We start from the raw sequence: 15,490 nt of genomic DNA on the forward strand, positions 1-15,490 counted from the left end.
GAAAAAAGAATTTATTATAATCGATTTTTTACCTCTAAGAGAAATTATTATGTAGGTCTTCTCACCATGTAGACTATTACTCAAGAGATTCAAGATACATACATAATTAAAAATAATCAAGTATATATAAGTGTAGATTTTCAACAATTATTATTAATTAAGGTGCAAATCTATCACCAGACAATTTGTTGTGTTTATATGTTAATTGTTAAATCTTCATTTATTATACTTATAATAGAATTCTCAGTTCAATGGTTAAAATAAAGATACACTCACATCTATTTTGGAACATTGAGATTAACTTTAAACTATTAGGACATCAAAGGTCGTCATGTATTTTGCAAGATTGTGTTATTAAATTTACTATGACTTAAACTGATAAACTGAACCTCAGTGGTATATACTTTTTTTTTTTTGTACTTTTCTTGAAAAAATAATAACTTACCACCGCCTTGTATATATTATGTGGCATTGCTATTTATAAAAAAATTAAAAAAAAATTTAAACTGACTCATGAAGCTTATATTATATTCAATCAAGCACTCTATTTACTAGCCTACTATATCTTCAAAGTCGGCATTTGGCCTGTTGGTGCGGAGCCAGTGATCTGAAATCTAGCGTTACTTTTGGACTACACATAGAGAGAAGATGATATTATAAAAACGGCCCAAGGGAAACGCTTTAAACCTATTGTTAAACCATATTTTAAGGCTAAAATGGACTCCTTCAACTCCTTTAGAGATTTTCTCAATTCTGTAAATCAGTAAACAACTTCCAAAGTCTCCTCCCAAACACTGTTTAATGGGCCCCCTCTCATATGCCAGAGACTATAAATTATTAGATAATTTCTTTGTCAGATTTAATAATAAAATGCAACTAAATCTTCAACATCCAAGATGCAAAGATTTTCCGGGATTAATTAATGGAGTCAATGACCCCATAATTAGGCAAATAGCTGGCCAATAATTCTAGTCTTTCAAGTCTCTTTCTTGAAAATTAAATACAAAATTAATTAAGTCATTAATGTTGCTTAAGCATTTGCCAAATGGTGGTTAATTGTTGTTTTCTTCCTGTTTTTTGCCCAGGAAAATCTCAAGGACTCATGTTGGGGTTTTGGGTGTCAAACCATCCCCATGCTTCCTGCCCAGGGAATAATAATGAGGTTCCCTACTTCGAGCATAAAACCTCTTCCTGGAATTCCAGGATACTTCCTCATTTCCAATCTCAACTTTACCCCACCAGGGTATTCTATACCCACTTGCAGAATTGGTTTTATATATATATATATATATATATATATATATATATATATATTCAAGGAGTAAAGTAACAAACATTAAGGTAATGCATGTATTAGTATTACTTTTTGTCTAGATAGGGCTTAACATATATACTTTGCAAGTTTCTTTGTTTTTTTTTTCATTACCTGAGAAAAAGGGTTCTCCAATTATTGGTGACAGAGCAATCAGACAGGTCCAATCTTCAGAACAGATCTCAATAAAAACATCAACTACCAGGGATTGACCTTTGCCAAAGATGCAGGAACTAGGAAGCAGATTTAGTTTGCTCCATGTCTCCTTGCACCTTGTGGGGTTACCTATGTACCATCCACAAAAATGTTTAAGTGACAAATTCCAGGTTAATATTTAATAAAAGCTTATTTGGGTGGGGAGGGTCCTCTTTCTTGTCTGAAGTGAAAAAAAAAGAGGATATTCCAACACATAATTCATGAAACCATATAGAATTCAGTAATCATTTTTTTTATATATGAGAATATACCTATGAGAACATGTGTTACAAATATCAATTTGGCATTTGTCACTTGATCCTAAGTGGTAGGCTTCTGGTGAGAATAGGGAAGACCCTAAGTTTAAGCAGTTCCATAAACAAAAAAAAAAAGAAAAAAAAAGTCAAAATGGCATCAAGATTTCATTTGTGAGAATAATTAGGGGTGAGATCTTAGTAGTAAACATTTGATAAAATTGTAATTATCAACGAGTTGATGCTTCAATCTCTCTGATATTATTTTGCATTTCCCTAGCTTGTAAAGGTGCAAACCTACGCCATTATATTTATATTTTGAAAAGAAACTAATGGGCCAATTTCACCCAAAGAGATGATGGGCCACGATTGACTCCATCATCAATTGCCCAAAAGAAAAGTCTTTGCCCATTAATTTGGAAGATCAAAATTGGATCCAGCTAGCTACTGGTTGCTAATTTTAATTTTTAATCCGATTTTTCATTGATAAAACCCCTTAGTCTTTCAAGACGACAAACTTGGTATTACATTAGTTGAACAAGGAAGCAAAGATGTTGTGGTCGTATCAGTGTCTTTTCGACAAATAAAAAGGGAATATTTGTTTTTCAAAGGTAAGATTAATGTTTCAAGTAAATTATCAATTGCTCACAAATGGTAACAAATATAGTTGGAATGTCCAACAATTCAACATTTTTTTTTAAATCATTATTTCGTCTGCCACTTGAGTGGATATCTCCAAATAGTATGCGTTCTTCTGTTCGTTGTATGTTTCGTTTTTGCTATATTCTTCTACGAAACTTTAAGTTCGAGGCACAAAATGGTAGAGAAAATTGTGAAGTTATTTATTATTGGGCGTTACTGGACTGTTTAGAAACCAATTTTCAGGGCTTCTTACTGGCCCAATCCCCCAATAGATCGGGCCTAAAAACTATTTATCTATCTCTTTCAAAAAGAAAAACATATTTTTAAAGAATGGAGATGCGGGGTATCGATCCCCGTACCTCTCGCATGCTAAGCGAGCGCTCTACCATCTGAGCTACATCCCCAATGTTTAAGTCCATGTTTAATTGGTGTTATATAATTGGGAGTTCAGTCGTCCTTATGCGATGTGACCTCTGGCAGCTCATAAGCCTAATGTCAGCTATCTTACAACCCAAACTTGGTCTTCCATGACGAATATCTCATCTCAGATTTCAACTGTCGGTGTTCCCTTTGGGAACTGCTCTCTCCTTTACCTTTCTCTTTCATGGCAACTTCTAATCATGTTAACCAGAAGAAATTGCTTGGTTCTTTACTTGCTTTCCCATAATGTTTCATTATTTATGGTTTAGAAGTGGTTGAGGCTTTAATCCCACTCCTGGAAACATTAACTTTTGAGTTAGAAAAATAAAAAGAGGCAATTGAAGTAGCATTAGTGAATAATAAAGGTGGGAAAAATATACCATGTGAAAGGTAGTCCATCCAGATATACAAACTGGCCACCCGTGACTAATAATGCAAAGACTAGCCCCCTTCACCACCCCCAAAGTTTGCAACATTTCATGGGATACTCTCTAACCAAAATTTTGATAGGTAGCTTTTCATTCCTTAACATTGGTCAAGGCCTTTCCTCACAAACAAAATGTCCCCCCCACACCACATTGATGTGCATATCAAACAATCTCTGCACTTGGATTTTTCTCCCCACCATATCCATATTATAATTTTTGGATAAAAATGTAAATACGAATCCTGAGATTTCAAACATTTCAAATCTCTTTTTAAGATTCGAGAGGTGAGGAAAAGGAGACGATGCTCTTTAATTTATTGTGTAGTCATCATGCTCGCTAATGGTCAACATTGTTAAATATAGCCTAGACAAGGTTCAATTACAGTGGCATACACTCATCTCTTACTCAGACAACACACTTGTTGCCACTTATGTAAAGACATAGCAACCAATGGCCAATCATTCAGCTACCTTTTACCCCCTTTGGTATATAGAGATAAAATTGATGGGGGAAGAACCATGTGAACTAAGGAGGATTGGTTCTCAGAGATCAGATAAGGTGCATTATTGCCTGAAACCATATTAGCTAGGAGTGTTGGGCAATTACAAGAAATTTGGAAACAGTGTAAAAGTAGTACCAACTTACCAAAGTGTATAGAATAAGATCCTTAATTAGTTTTCAACATCGTAGGGTAAAATGTGTGGGGGACCACTGTCCTATATTAGAAAGTGCATAATTCAGAACACAATTATGGGGTCAAATTTTAACTTGCGCACCTCATTGTGGCCCTCATGTGTCCCCTGCAACATAGTCTAAGAGCTCACCACATGTATGGCAATGAAAGAGGGTGAAAGGCAGGGACCATATTCAAATTGAGTTACCTTTTTCATTTTTGGCTAAAATTAAATACTCACCATTTTATGATACTATAAATGTGTATGCATCAATCTAACCAATAAGAAATGGCATTTTCAATTCAAGTGATTCCGGAACAGAAACGAAAAGGAAAGGAGACAAAGAACATAAAGGATAGGCCTTATATCAAACTACTTTATAAGAGGAACAGGCGATTAGTTAATATAATTGTGTATGATTTAAAGCTACCGAGTGTAAGGCAGAGTCAGAATAGTAGTAGAATACATATATTAATTTTGGACAGTGATTGTATTCAGGTTGATGCAGTGTTATACGACAAAAATATAGAACAAGAATGAAGTTATTTAAACGTGGTTGAATGCTCAAGAATTAAGATAGAGATACGTCAGAGATCACCTGACTGAGATAGTGAAAAGTTACTTATTTACTTTCAGATCTCTCGAGCAGTAGCTAATTAAAGCTAGTTGAACCTAAGGTGATGGTTTTCTTCTAATAGGCAAGCAGCAGCAAGGCAGATATCATCAGATCAAGAGATGGTGCATTAAACACATTTATAAACTTTCATATTATCATATCTATTTCCACAAAAGAGGTGCTTGCTCAGGATTGAGCTACATCAAGGGAGCTACACGTGAGCGCCATCCGAAAAGAGAGAAAAACATAATATACCGACCACAAATCATCACACAACCATCAGAATCTGTGACAACGTGAACCACAGCTTTTATGAAAGAGAAAGGGAAAATGGTCCTAAAGTTCTAAGAACCAAAGCTTGTTCTTCCACTTTTCTCTCCTCAACTTCACTTGTATTCCAAGATCATGTTGTTTTCAGGAGCCAAGCCAATGCAGGCCCTCAGTATATTCTCCAGCATTGCACGCTGCTTTGACAGTGCATTCACCACTGGTGTCCCTGGTGGAACCTGTTTCGCCAAAACAAGGACATTATCAATCATCTTCATTAGATGCAACTAATATGGAGTAAACAGTTCCTAATCCCTGACTCATGATTTCCATGATTTCCATGATTCCCGTGATTCCATTCACATTCTTGTATTAAAGTTGACTTAAAGTTTACCAACTTTAATTCAATTCTGTCCCCCCTCTCGTCAGATGCTTCATGTGAAATAGACAGAACCAGCTTTAGATAAAATCATTGATACAGTCACATGGAATATATCAGAAAAAGGCACCATAAAGTATTTTCGATTCCTTGTTTCCCACTTCACTAGAAAAAGTTTTAGTAACCATTTAGTCCACGACAGTAATTTAGTTGTGTTACTGGTGAAGCTGTCCCCCCACCAACCCCCCCTTTTCTGTTTTTGCTACAGCCAACTTCAAAGATGCTAGGAAAAATTCAATTTTATTGCCCAAAGTCTCTTAAAAGACAAAGGGATTTTTGGACTTACAAGAGGGGCCTTGGTGAGGTAACTGAGGATAGTAGCCACAGGGTGGAAAGAGTGGAACTTGCCCTGCAAAATCAAAGTTCATATCAATAATTTGCATCAAAACCAATGGTCAATCCAGAAGAGTCCACAAAGTAATTAATCACTTGAGAATATGAGTATAGAGCTTTATAGTAATCCAAAAAAAAGAGGAAAAGAAAACACACCTCTCCTTCAGCTTTGAGCTGGATCCTGGTGCTGAGCTCAGCAAGAAGAACCAAATCCAGGATGATGGGAGCAGCCAACAGGGAGTCCTCGCATGTGTTGTGCAACACAATGGTGTTCTGGCCTCCCATGAATATCTCTGATGTGTACTCATCCATGGCTCTCTTGCTATCTCCCACATATGGCACATACTGGAAACACAAGAAAGACAAAAAGAACACATTTAAGACCAGACAAAAGCCTTAAATTGTAAGTACATAAACAGACAGAGACGGGAAGACTAATTACCTTGATGACCACAACATGGTCAGGATGTTCACCAGGCTCATAGAGGATACCATTGCTCGAGACCATGTCATCAACAACGTTGCTCTTGGAGATTTCCTTGGAGCGGAAGGTTTGGGGAGCTGATAGATTCATGCCATCATTGTTTCCAAGATGGTTGTAGCTCACTATTGATGTTGGCTGACAATTTATAATCACCATCAGTACAACTATCAATCAATATGACATCATCTTAATTGAAACATAAACTATCAAACCACGTAAAATTCTTATTACACTTACACTTATGTTGCTAGGTTTACCTAGTTTAAAAATTACTATGGTGATACTGTCACAAAGTACTAAATTTATACCTTGATGCCAGCCCCAACAAGGAAATCCACCAGAACAGATTTCATCTTGGTCTGGCCACTCTTAAAGTCATCTCCTCCAATCAGGCAGTTCCTCTGAATAGCCAAATCAATTAACCCTGGATACAAACAAACAGAAAATTAAAAGCCTAATTACTCACTTCTAAAGGTTTACATTTACTAATTACATTTGTGAAAAATAGGAAGATAAGCTCAATTAAGGACCTGGAACAAAGGTGTTTTGTGGGCTTCCATTGATGAAGGGAACATTTTCAAGAACACTAGCGATGGCGTACAAAGTGGAAGGAGATATTTCTGATTCATTCTTCTCCAGAGAACCCAAGAGGCTCTCCATGGTGTCGTTTAGACCTACAATTACATTGCTGTACCTCTCAGTGTTCGCAGTCCAGAGTACAACCACCCTGTCCACCTTGTTTTTCTCCTTGAACTCCCTGATCAGCACAAGCAAATGTTTAAGTCAGCTTCTTTTGTACTAGGACTAGAAAAACATACCCATTCCAGCTAAACAAAATTCTTCGTCGATAAGAATTGATTATTACCTAATATCTTTGATGATTTGCTGAACTTGTTCTTTCTTGGTCCCCTTGATGATGTTGTTGGCACGTTCACCTTGGTTGGCAGCAATGAAATCCGGGTCGTAGATTCCAGGGAGTGGGACCGTGGATTCCATGTAGGGCCTCAGCTGCTTCTGCAAATCAATATCAAAAACCTTGGCCCTAGCCATTGCATCAGCTAGGTTCATGTCACTTATGTCCCACCCTCCAAACACAATATCCTCTGGGTTCACCTGTATATATTATTATAATTTATAATTATTTGTCTTTAGTGTCTAACAAATTATCAAATTAAAAATTCCCTAATTAAAACAGATAGTTACCATAATTAAAACAAAAGCTCAGTTCATGTATTGTATACCATGGGGAGAAGGCTCTTAAATGGGGCATAAATCTCCTCTCCATTGTAAGATCCAACTCTGATTGTTGATGCTTGAGTAAGAGAACCAAAGTAATTGGCTTGTTGCACCTTGTCCTTAGTGGCCCAGGAGATTCCCCTGAGAATATCCATTACCCATATCTCAAAAATCAAAAAACAAAAGAAAAACTTCAACAATCAAACTTAATCAGAATAGGGAAAAAAAGAACTCACTCTCGGTTGGCTATAACAGCACCAGTCAGAGTCGAACCATTGTTTCCTCCCCATCCCACAAGCATCACCCTAGTAACAAAAAGGAAAAAGAACGACAAAATGAATACTTTAAAACAAACCCAAAAAAAGGAACCTAAAACTAAACAACGAAAGAAATGATGAGAAGTTTAGATTCTAACCCTAGTTTAGGGACATGGGTATCAGTCTTGAATTCATATTTGACGGTCTTAGGTTTTACAACCCATTGATAGGTTCCATTCCTGTTCTCATGAACAAGCTCGGTGGTCTCATAGTTGTACACCGACAGAATCTCATTGTCTGTGTACTTCACATTTGGGCTCTCTACCTTAAAGCTCTCAATAAACATTTTTGCCGATGCTTTTCTTAAGGCTAAAAAACACAACCGAGAACAACAATGAAACCCAAACTAGAGAAACTGCCTCCTTTTTTCTTTTCTTAGCTTTCGCAAAATTTTGTGCTCCATTGCTTGGCAATATGAGTGTATTTATAGAGGAGATGTATGCTACGATGATACACGTGGCGTTGTGTCAATGGTGGATGGCCCACATTAAATTTTATAATTGGTGTTTGGCTTTGAGAGAACCTTGGCCATGAATCGTTTCATTTTGTTCTTCTTCCTCTGTTTTCCGATCGAATTGTTTTCCTTCTTCTTCTTTTTTTTTAAACGGACCATTGAACCACACGTATGGGAAGACATGTGTGAGGAGGAGGAATCATTGGGACAAGTGCGATGCGCTTTACACGTGGACTGATCCACTGAGGGGAAAGTTTTGGGGAGTTTTCCATGTGTGTGGGGTCGATGCCCTTAAGAAGATACTCGAAGGAAACGGGTGACTACGACTCGTGAAATTTGAGGGAGCGGTTTGATTGCTTGATTGAATGAGCGGATAGTCGTCGGACCCATTTCCACGCGCTATGTAAGGCGTGGAAAAAACACGGGAGTGTTAATGGTGATGTTAGGAGACTTGGCGGACGCTGAAAGGTTGGTGCTGTACACTGTCTTACTCGAGAAATGATGTTTTTCTCAACTGTCAAGTGGGTCCATCTCCTACCGTTGAACTATTGGTACATTCTTGTTCTTTTGTTGTGGGTCCGGGGCTGAAAGTTAAAATACGAGTACATGAATGATCCGCCTTAATCAGCCTTTACCTCGGTTAATAAAACCACCCCAAAATTGTCTGCTACCGTTAGGACCGTAAACAAGGAAACTTTCTTGTGAATTATTCCGCTTTGACTGCGTGAATACTGAGATTTACTTAAAAGTGATGACTCCAGTCCAATCCAAGTTTTCTAATACATTTTTTGAGTGATTGGTATGTTTAATTTTAATTTTTAATATTTATTAAATTTTGTTTTTTTATATATTGTTAAATTTTTTTCAATTTCAAATGAATTTCAAACTTTCCACTTGAGTTAATAATAATCAAGTTTAATCAAATTATGTAGTTTAAAACAACTTAATTATTTTTCTGATCAAAGCTAAGTGCAAAAAATAAATCTTAACAAAACTCCAGTCTAGATGTCTTTAATCGAGCTTGACAAGGTATCAACTTGACTTGACTGTATTTGATTTCATGATTAGATAACGCTTATATGTTATGTATTATTTTCTAATCATATGGTCATTTTCATCATGTGTAAGTTTTGACTCATTTTATATTAAATTTTCTCTAATTATACATTAATATCTTAATTTATCCAATTTTTAATTGATTTCTTTTGCTAAGTGTAAAAATTATATCACATATGTTCATAATTATTATTTGATTAAATTGTAAAATTTACTTATAATCTAATTTTATTTACAAAATTATATAAATTTGCATGATTTACACACTTTACTTGATGTTATTTTTACTACGTTATATTTTCGTGTCATTTTTTTTATACATACGAGAAGGTAAAGAGAGAATATATTCAAATATTGGGCCCCCGCCTTCTTCTAGAGGATCAAGATTTGAGGGGAAATAAACACCAAGGAAAGCCTTAATTAGATGTTTAATTTTTTTGTCACTATTTATGTGTTTTAGGGAAACGCTTTATAAGTTAAAAATTTATGATTTAATTGATGCATATTTCAATTTCAAATGAAGAAAATTCCTTAACTGGTAGTCATCTCATAACATCAAAATCATTGAGATACTAGTGGAGAAAATTGATTGATTCTCTTTTTATTTCTTCTTCTTTTCTTTTTAAATAGCCACCCTAGTTTTAAGGAGAGGGGTTAAAATTGTTAATTGAATGTTTCAGTAAGTATAATAGTTGATCTTAACTAATTTCTATGCATCTTATCTTTTAACTTCTGAAGAGACATCAATTAAAATTATTTCTAAATAATCATCTTAATTTATCTGATGATGGTTCCTCCAATTTAAATATATATAGTAACTTATCTCATATTCTAAAATGACACATCAAGTTAATGCTTGAATGCGACATTGAGTAATTCTTATTTGCGTTTGTGTGTAAATTGTAGAGTTGTATCCCATTATGTATCAAATAATCTAATCAATTTAACAATCTTTTGACTCATAATTCAATAAAAAAGGTGTTAATTATTTAACATAAGTTTTTACAAAATTCTATCATTAATATATAAAATAATTGTTGTACTGTTTTAACAAATAAAAATAGTTGATGATGTATAAAAGATGACATAGCAGATTCTTTCCTGTTCTCTCGAAGATGGCGTCATTTTCCTTGCCACAAATCTTCCACGTTTCTCTTTTATCCCCTAATTTGCAATTATAAGCAACAAGTTGATATAGATCAATCAAATTCATATATGATAAGATTGGAATCTGAAATTTAAACTTTTGTTATCGTTAAAACTAAATTTGAAAATGGGCAAAATACATACAGTGTTAGAATAGAGCAGCTAGCTTTTGTGGTCTATTTCACTGTTTAACATATTTTTGCACTACTAGAGAGCAATCAGTCCTTGTAGACCCTACATGAAAAGAGAGTAAAGTTAACGAACACTAACCTTTTTTTTTGTGTCACAGCACGCAGTATTCATTGGAAATGCAAGTGATTCCAGAAATCGAGAATCAAAATCAAAGCCACGGATCACATGGCACTGTTGAAAGGTCAGAATCATCAATCATTCGTGTTTATCCAAAGGACAAGAGTGGTCTGCTAAGAGCCCTTCCACCACTAGATTGCCATGTGGTAATGCAAGCACCATGCACATGAGTGGCCATTCTCAGCCCAAAGAGTACATGAAGAAGAGAAAGAGAAAAAGCGTCCAAGGTGAGAGAGGCGACGACCCCACCCATCTTTTTAATTACGTGCAGGTTAGCCCTTATTATTTCCATTTTCTCAGGCAAAGACAACCGAGAGAGTACTCTTGGACTACTCTAGGAGGTTTTTCATTCAAGTTTTGCTTTCTCTTTTTTTTTTTTTTTTTTTTTTTTCTCTTTGAAAGTTTCCCTCATCTTTTGAAACCACTGATGAGGGTAGAAATTAATTTTATAGTGGTCCATGGGAAATAGATTCGCTTTCAGACCCCGCCTTGTTTTTTTTTTTTGAAATTTAATGATAAGACCCCACCTTGTGGACAGAAACACCCATGAAGATCACATGAATGGTTTTGCTCTTTTTACTTTTTCCTGCGAAACATGTAGACACTGCATATATTTGTGAGTATATTCTTGTTTTATTGTTATTATTATTATTATTATTATTTGCTTTTTCCAATTTTGAAGCTCTCCGCCAATCAGTACTCCATCTAGACTTTTCTAATAGTAAATATATATATATATATATATATATATATATATTCATCTGACTCATAATTGGAAGTTTTATATAGACTTCGATCACAACCTTGAAATTTCTCTAAAACAATCATATTATATATATATATATATATATATTAACGGTCTTAATTAAAAGAAAAGAAAAAAAAATCCTCTAAAACAATCATTATATACTCATTATGTGAATTATGCAAATATTTTCATGTGATTAAATTCGCACTGTAAGTAGGATGAATTTTTACTTGTGTATACATGTCTTGCATGTCTCATTTAATTTGAGATTGACTGTGACTGATGACCAAATCGCGGGGTTCTGGAGTTGATAACAAGGGTGCTATTGCAATCTCAAATTAAGAGTTTAAAAGGGAAAGAATTTAATGGTCAACAACTAATTGGATTATGAAAGGGGATACATTAATTTATTTCTCCAATTTTTTTTCTTTGCAATATGAGATTATAGTTTTTTATACACATGCTGCTTCCCAAGTTTTCTGGTCCAAACTTATTAGTTTTTGCCTTGAAAGCAATTACAACCGATCGAGGGGGTGAACTTGTTTTAGAAGAGTGTTCTATTTAAAATGGAAATTTTCTTTTTTGCTTTTGCGTGGAGCATGTTAAGAAACAAGGTCAATTATCAATAATAACGCAGTTGAGCATATGGTGGGGAACTAGCAACGGCCGGAAATGAAAACAAAATACTTCATGGTGTATGGGTATGATGCATTCCAAACATACCACAACTGTTTAAATTTCTTCACATCTACATCGACCTATATATATAAATTTTGAACAAGTATATTTCAATGAATTTTCGTGGGATAATGAGTAATAGCACATTAATGGTGATTGCTGTTTTTGTTCCTTAATTTTTTCTAAGTAGGGTTTTTTCAATAAGTAGTTTTCTAATCCAATGTATCTTTAATTTCAATATCCAACTTTTTCTTTTCGTTGACGCCATTCCTATCCTCAAAGGGGAAGGATATATTAGTTAAAAACTGAAAAAGTTCATATGCATGCCTTCCCCATTATTTTTCTTCCCAAAAGAAAATAAGCCCTAGCTTTATTTTATTTCCATTAATATTATATCTTGTTTACAAATTCTAATGTGAAGCTTAGCAGAGGAAAAGAATAAAGAACTCATGTGAAACAAGCTAACCATAAATTTGGCACCATCCTCCCACAAAGTTATAGTGTGAATGAAGTGTCAATAAAGTTCGAAAGATGGGCCTCCATAGAGCCTAACTTCTCAAAAAAGCTCATTGGAAGTTTATGTAATATTTTTAATGAAAGTGCTTGATGGTTGTGCTTTTTTGCTTTGTTTCTAGGCTACTTTTCCACAAACTTTGGGTGAAAATGAATCATGTGATTTCATCTTGTCCACTTACTTTAGGCATTTCCCCTGTTATTTATCATGATTAAGATTTGTTTTATTAACATGTCAATTTCTGGCTGGCTTCTAGTTAATTTGATTTAGATTGCAAATCCATGACATGCCATCATCTCCAGGCCCACTTTATATTAATTTTGTGGGAATAATTCATTTAAGTCAATCTAGAATGATTCCATCTAAAATCTTTCATACAATTGATCAATCAATGTTAATCAATATTATTATCTATTTAATTTTTTTACAGTAAAATTTGATCTATATAATAAAAAAAATCAATCAAAATACCCATTAAGTCCCTATATTCATGTATTTTGTTCAATTTACTCAATATACCCAAAATCTAAGCAATTTAATTTTTTAATTTTGAGAATTACTTCAATTTAATCCCTCCCTCTAATGGTATCTAATTTTACCATTAAAAAAAATGATGTCAGTACTAATGTGACACATTTTGGTGACGTGACTGACACCAATATGATGACGTGACAATGTCACGTGGTATCGACGTGATGACGTGACAATATCACGTGGCATTAATATGATGATATGTCATTGACATGTTGACGTTTTAGTGCCACATGACAGATCAAGAAAATAAATTTTTAAAAAAATTTGCGTCATGTTATAGGAACTAAATTGAACAAAAATCTACAGTGCATGAACTAAATTGAACAAAGTTGAAGTGTTTAAGGACTAAATTAAAAAATATGAATATTTAAGTAAATGATATATGTACTTATTAATAAATCAAATGTTTAAGTGTAAAAGATTTATAGTGTTAAGAAATATATATAAATATTTTCTTACTTGATCATTAGATTTCATAATAGGTATGTTAATTTATCTAGTTTGTAAAAATTAAGTTTGATTATCTTTTTATATAAAAAAAATTTTAATATTTTATTTTGGATATATACTTATAGAATGACAACATCTTCATTTACACAAACTCTATAAACGCTTAGAATTAGGGTTTTGTTTTTGCAATTATAAAAGGCAATAACTATTCTTCTCTTTAGCCACCCCTTAGTCTTCTTCTCCATTTTTTGTTTTTCTTATTGAAAGTTTAATTCATCAATTAATTGTTACGAAACTAAGACAATGATGATAGCTTTACGTTTCTGATTTGGATTTTTTTTAAAATTCTTTTAATTTAAAAACCAAACAACTCTCTAATGATAGTGTTTGTGCGTCTCCGAGCCTCATTGTTCTTTATTTTTGTTTTTTTCTTTTAAAAAAAATGAAGAAGGAGGATATGTAGTTAACAATGATTATAAAAATAATTTATCATTTTGACTTGCTTAATTTAGGTATGCAAACCTCTTATTATACTCGTAAAATCTAAACTACTACAGCCCTTCAATTTTTTATTTATTTTTTATGTTTTTATTTTGTTTAATATTTCATGTTATTTTTTTAGGTAAAAATTTTTTGGATGAAAGATTGCATTTATGACTGATAAAATTAAACATAATTATAAATATTTATATCATTTTATTTTGTATTTATAATTTTTTGTAGATTCAAATTAATAATTTAAATTTAAATTTAACAGAATTTAATTGTGATTTTTTCAACTTAAATAAAATCGTTTTATAAGAAATTTTGAGTAAATTTAAATAAAAAGTAAATTGATTAAGAGTTGAATGACATTGTCACGTCATTATGTCGGTATCACGTCACCAAAATGTGTCACATCAATGCTACATTAGCACTAACGTTATCTTTTCTAACGATAAAATTGGATGTTGATAGGGAGAGAGATTAAATTGAAGTAATTTTCAAAATCAATAGATTAAATTATTTCGATTTTGAGTGTAAGGATTAAATTGAACAAAATGTATGAGTACAGAGACTTGGTAGGTATTTTGAAAAAAAAAAAAATCCTTTCTTGCTTTATAAATATAATTTTATTCATTTTAGTTTTCAAACTCAAAACTTTCAATTTAAAATCTTGAATTTTGAGCAATAAAATATCTCCTTAAAATTAACACCTCAACTCGAGGATATAAAGGAAAAACAACTTAATGTAGAAATTTCTTGTAACTTAAATAGTCGACTTATGTTCAATCAATCAATTTTTGATTGAAAATATAAACCATCTAGAGCTAGTGGAATTTATAAGGACATTCGAGAATCCAGTAAATTCAGCAGCCAGTGATAAAGAAGTCACTGGCATTTTTCATAATACATTGCATTTAGGTTGCAAAAGCCAACAATCAAAGGCCCCTTTCTAGCGAAAATTGAAGCATGTGATTTGCAAGAGAAATTTCGGTGGCTGGTAATCCATGTTAACAAATTAAATTTTCTGGAAAAGACAGGTTTTTTACTTTAAATTATTTTTGTCGGAACAAAATAAAGATAACAAGTTTCAAATGAGAAGATGTTGTCGCCCCTATCATCCCTTACGTTACTATCTAACAACAAGGAATAATCCAGGCGGCTCTAAAACGCTCGCCAAAGAAAATTCCACATTTGAATGAAAAAGTGCGAATATTAACAATGTCGCTTTCATTCAATAATATGTGATATAATTTTATATTATATTCTTTTACATGTAATAGTCTTCCATGTGGTAGAATTGTCTTATAAGAACAATCATGATTACATGAACAAAACACAACAACCTCACACAGAATTTAATTTATATTATAATATATATACTCGTTACATGATTTTACTGAAATCTTTTGCTGTAGATCGATTTGTCTTTTTAGGGTCTATCGGGTACAGCGATAATATATTTGCTTGGATGAGATTAAAAATAGAAGACGTGGGGAAA

The 15,490-nt window shown here is 33.3% G+C and overlaps 1 protein-coding gene and 1 non-coding gene across 2 annotated transcripts; both read right to left on the bottom strand.

Moving 5' to 3' along the window:
• Positions 1-2,734: 2,734 nt before the first annotated feature.
• On the bottom strand, positions 2,735-2,807 carry TRNAA-AGC (transfer RNA alanine (anticodon AGC)). Its single transcript has one exon. It is a non-coding gene; the product is annotated as a tRNA-Ala (tRNA).
• A 1,861-nt stretch (positions 2,808-4,668) lies between these two features.
• Positions 4,669-8,189, bottom strand: LOC18611610 (inositol-3-phosphate synthase). The gene is made up of 10 exons (XM_007047953.3): positions 7,716-8,189; positions 7,537-7,605; positions 7,306-7,441; positions 6,930-7,177; positions 6,595-6,821; positions 6,373-6,488; positions 6,023-6,199; positions 5,737-5,925; positions 5,534-5,596; positions 4,669-5,047 (listed from the first exon to the last, which is right to left on the bottom strand). The coding sequence occupies exons 1-10, from the start codon at positions 7,901-7,903 to the stop codon at positions 4,928-4,930; spliced, it is 1,533 nt and encodes a 510-aa protein (XP_007048015.3). The 5' UTR covers positions 7,904-8,189; the 3' UTR covers positions 4,669-4,927.
• Positions 8,190-15,490: the final 7,301 nt, after the last annotated feature.

The sequence above is a fragment of the Theobroma cacao genome, chromosome 1 (genome assembly GCF_053813885.1).
Source record: "Theobroma cacao isolate CCN51 chromosome 1, ASM5381388v1, whole genome shotgun sequence".
Taxonomy (NCBI): Eukaryota; Viridiplantae; Streptophyta; class Magnoliopsida; order Malvales; family Malvaceae; genus Theobroma; species Theobroma cacao.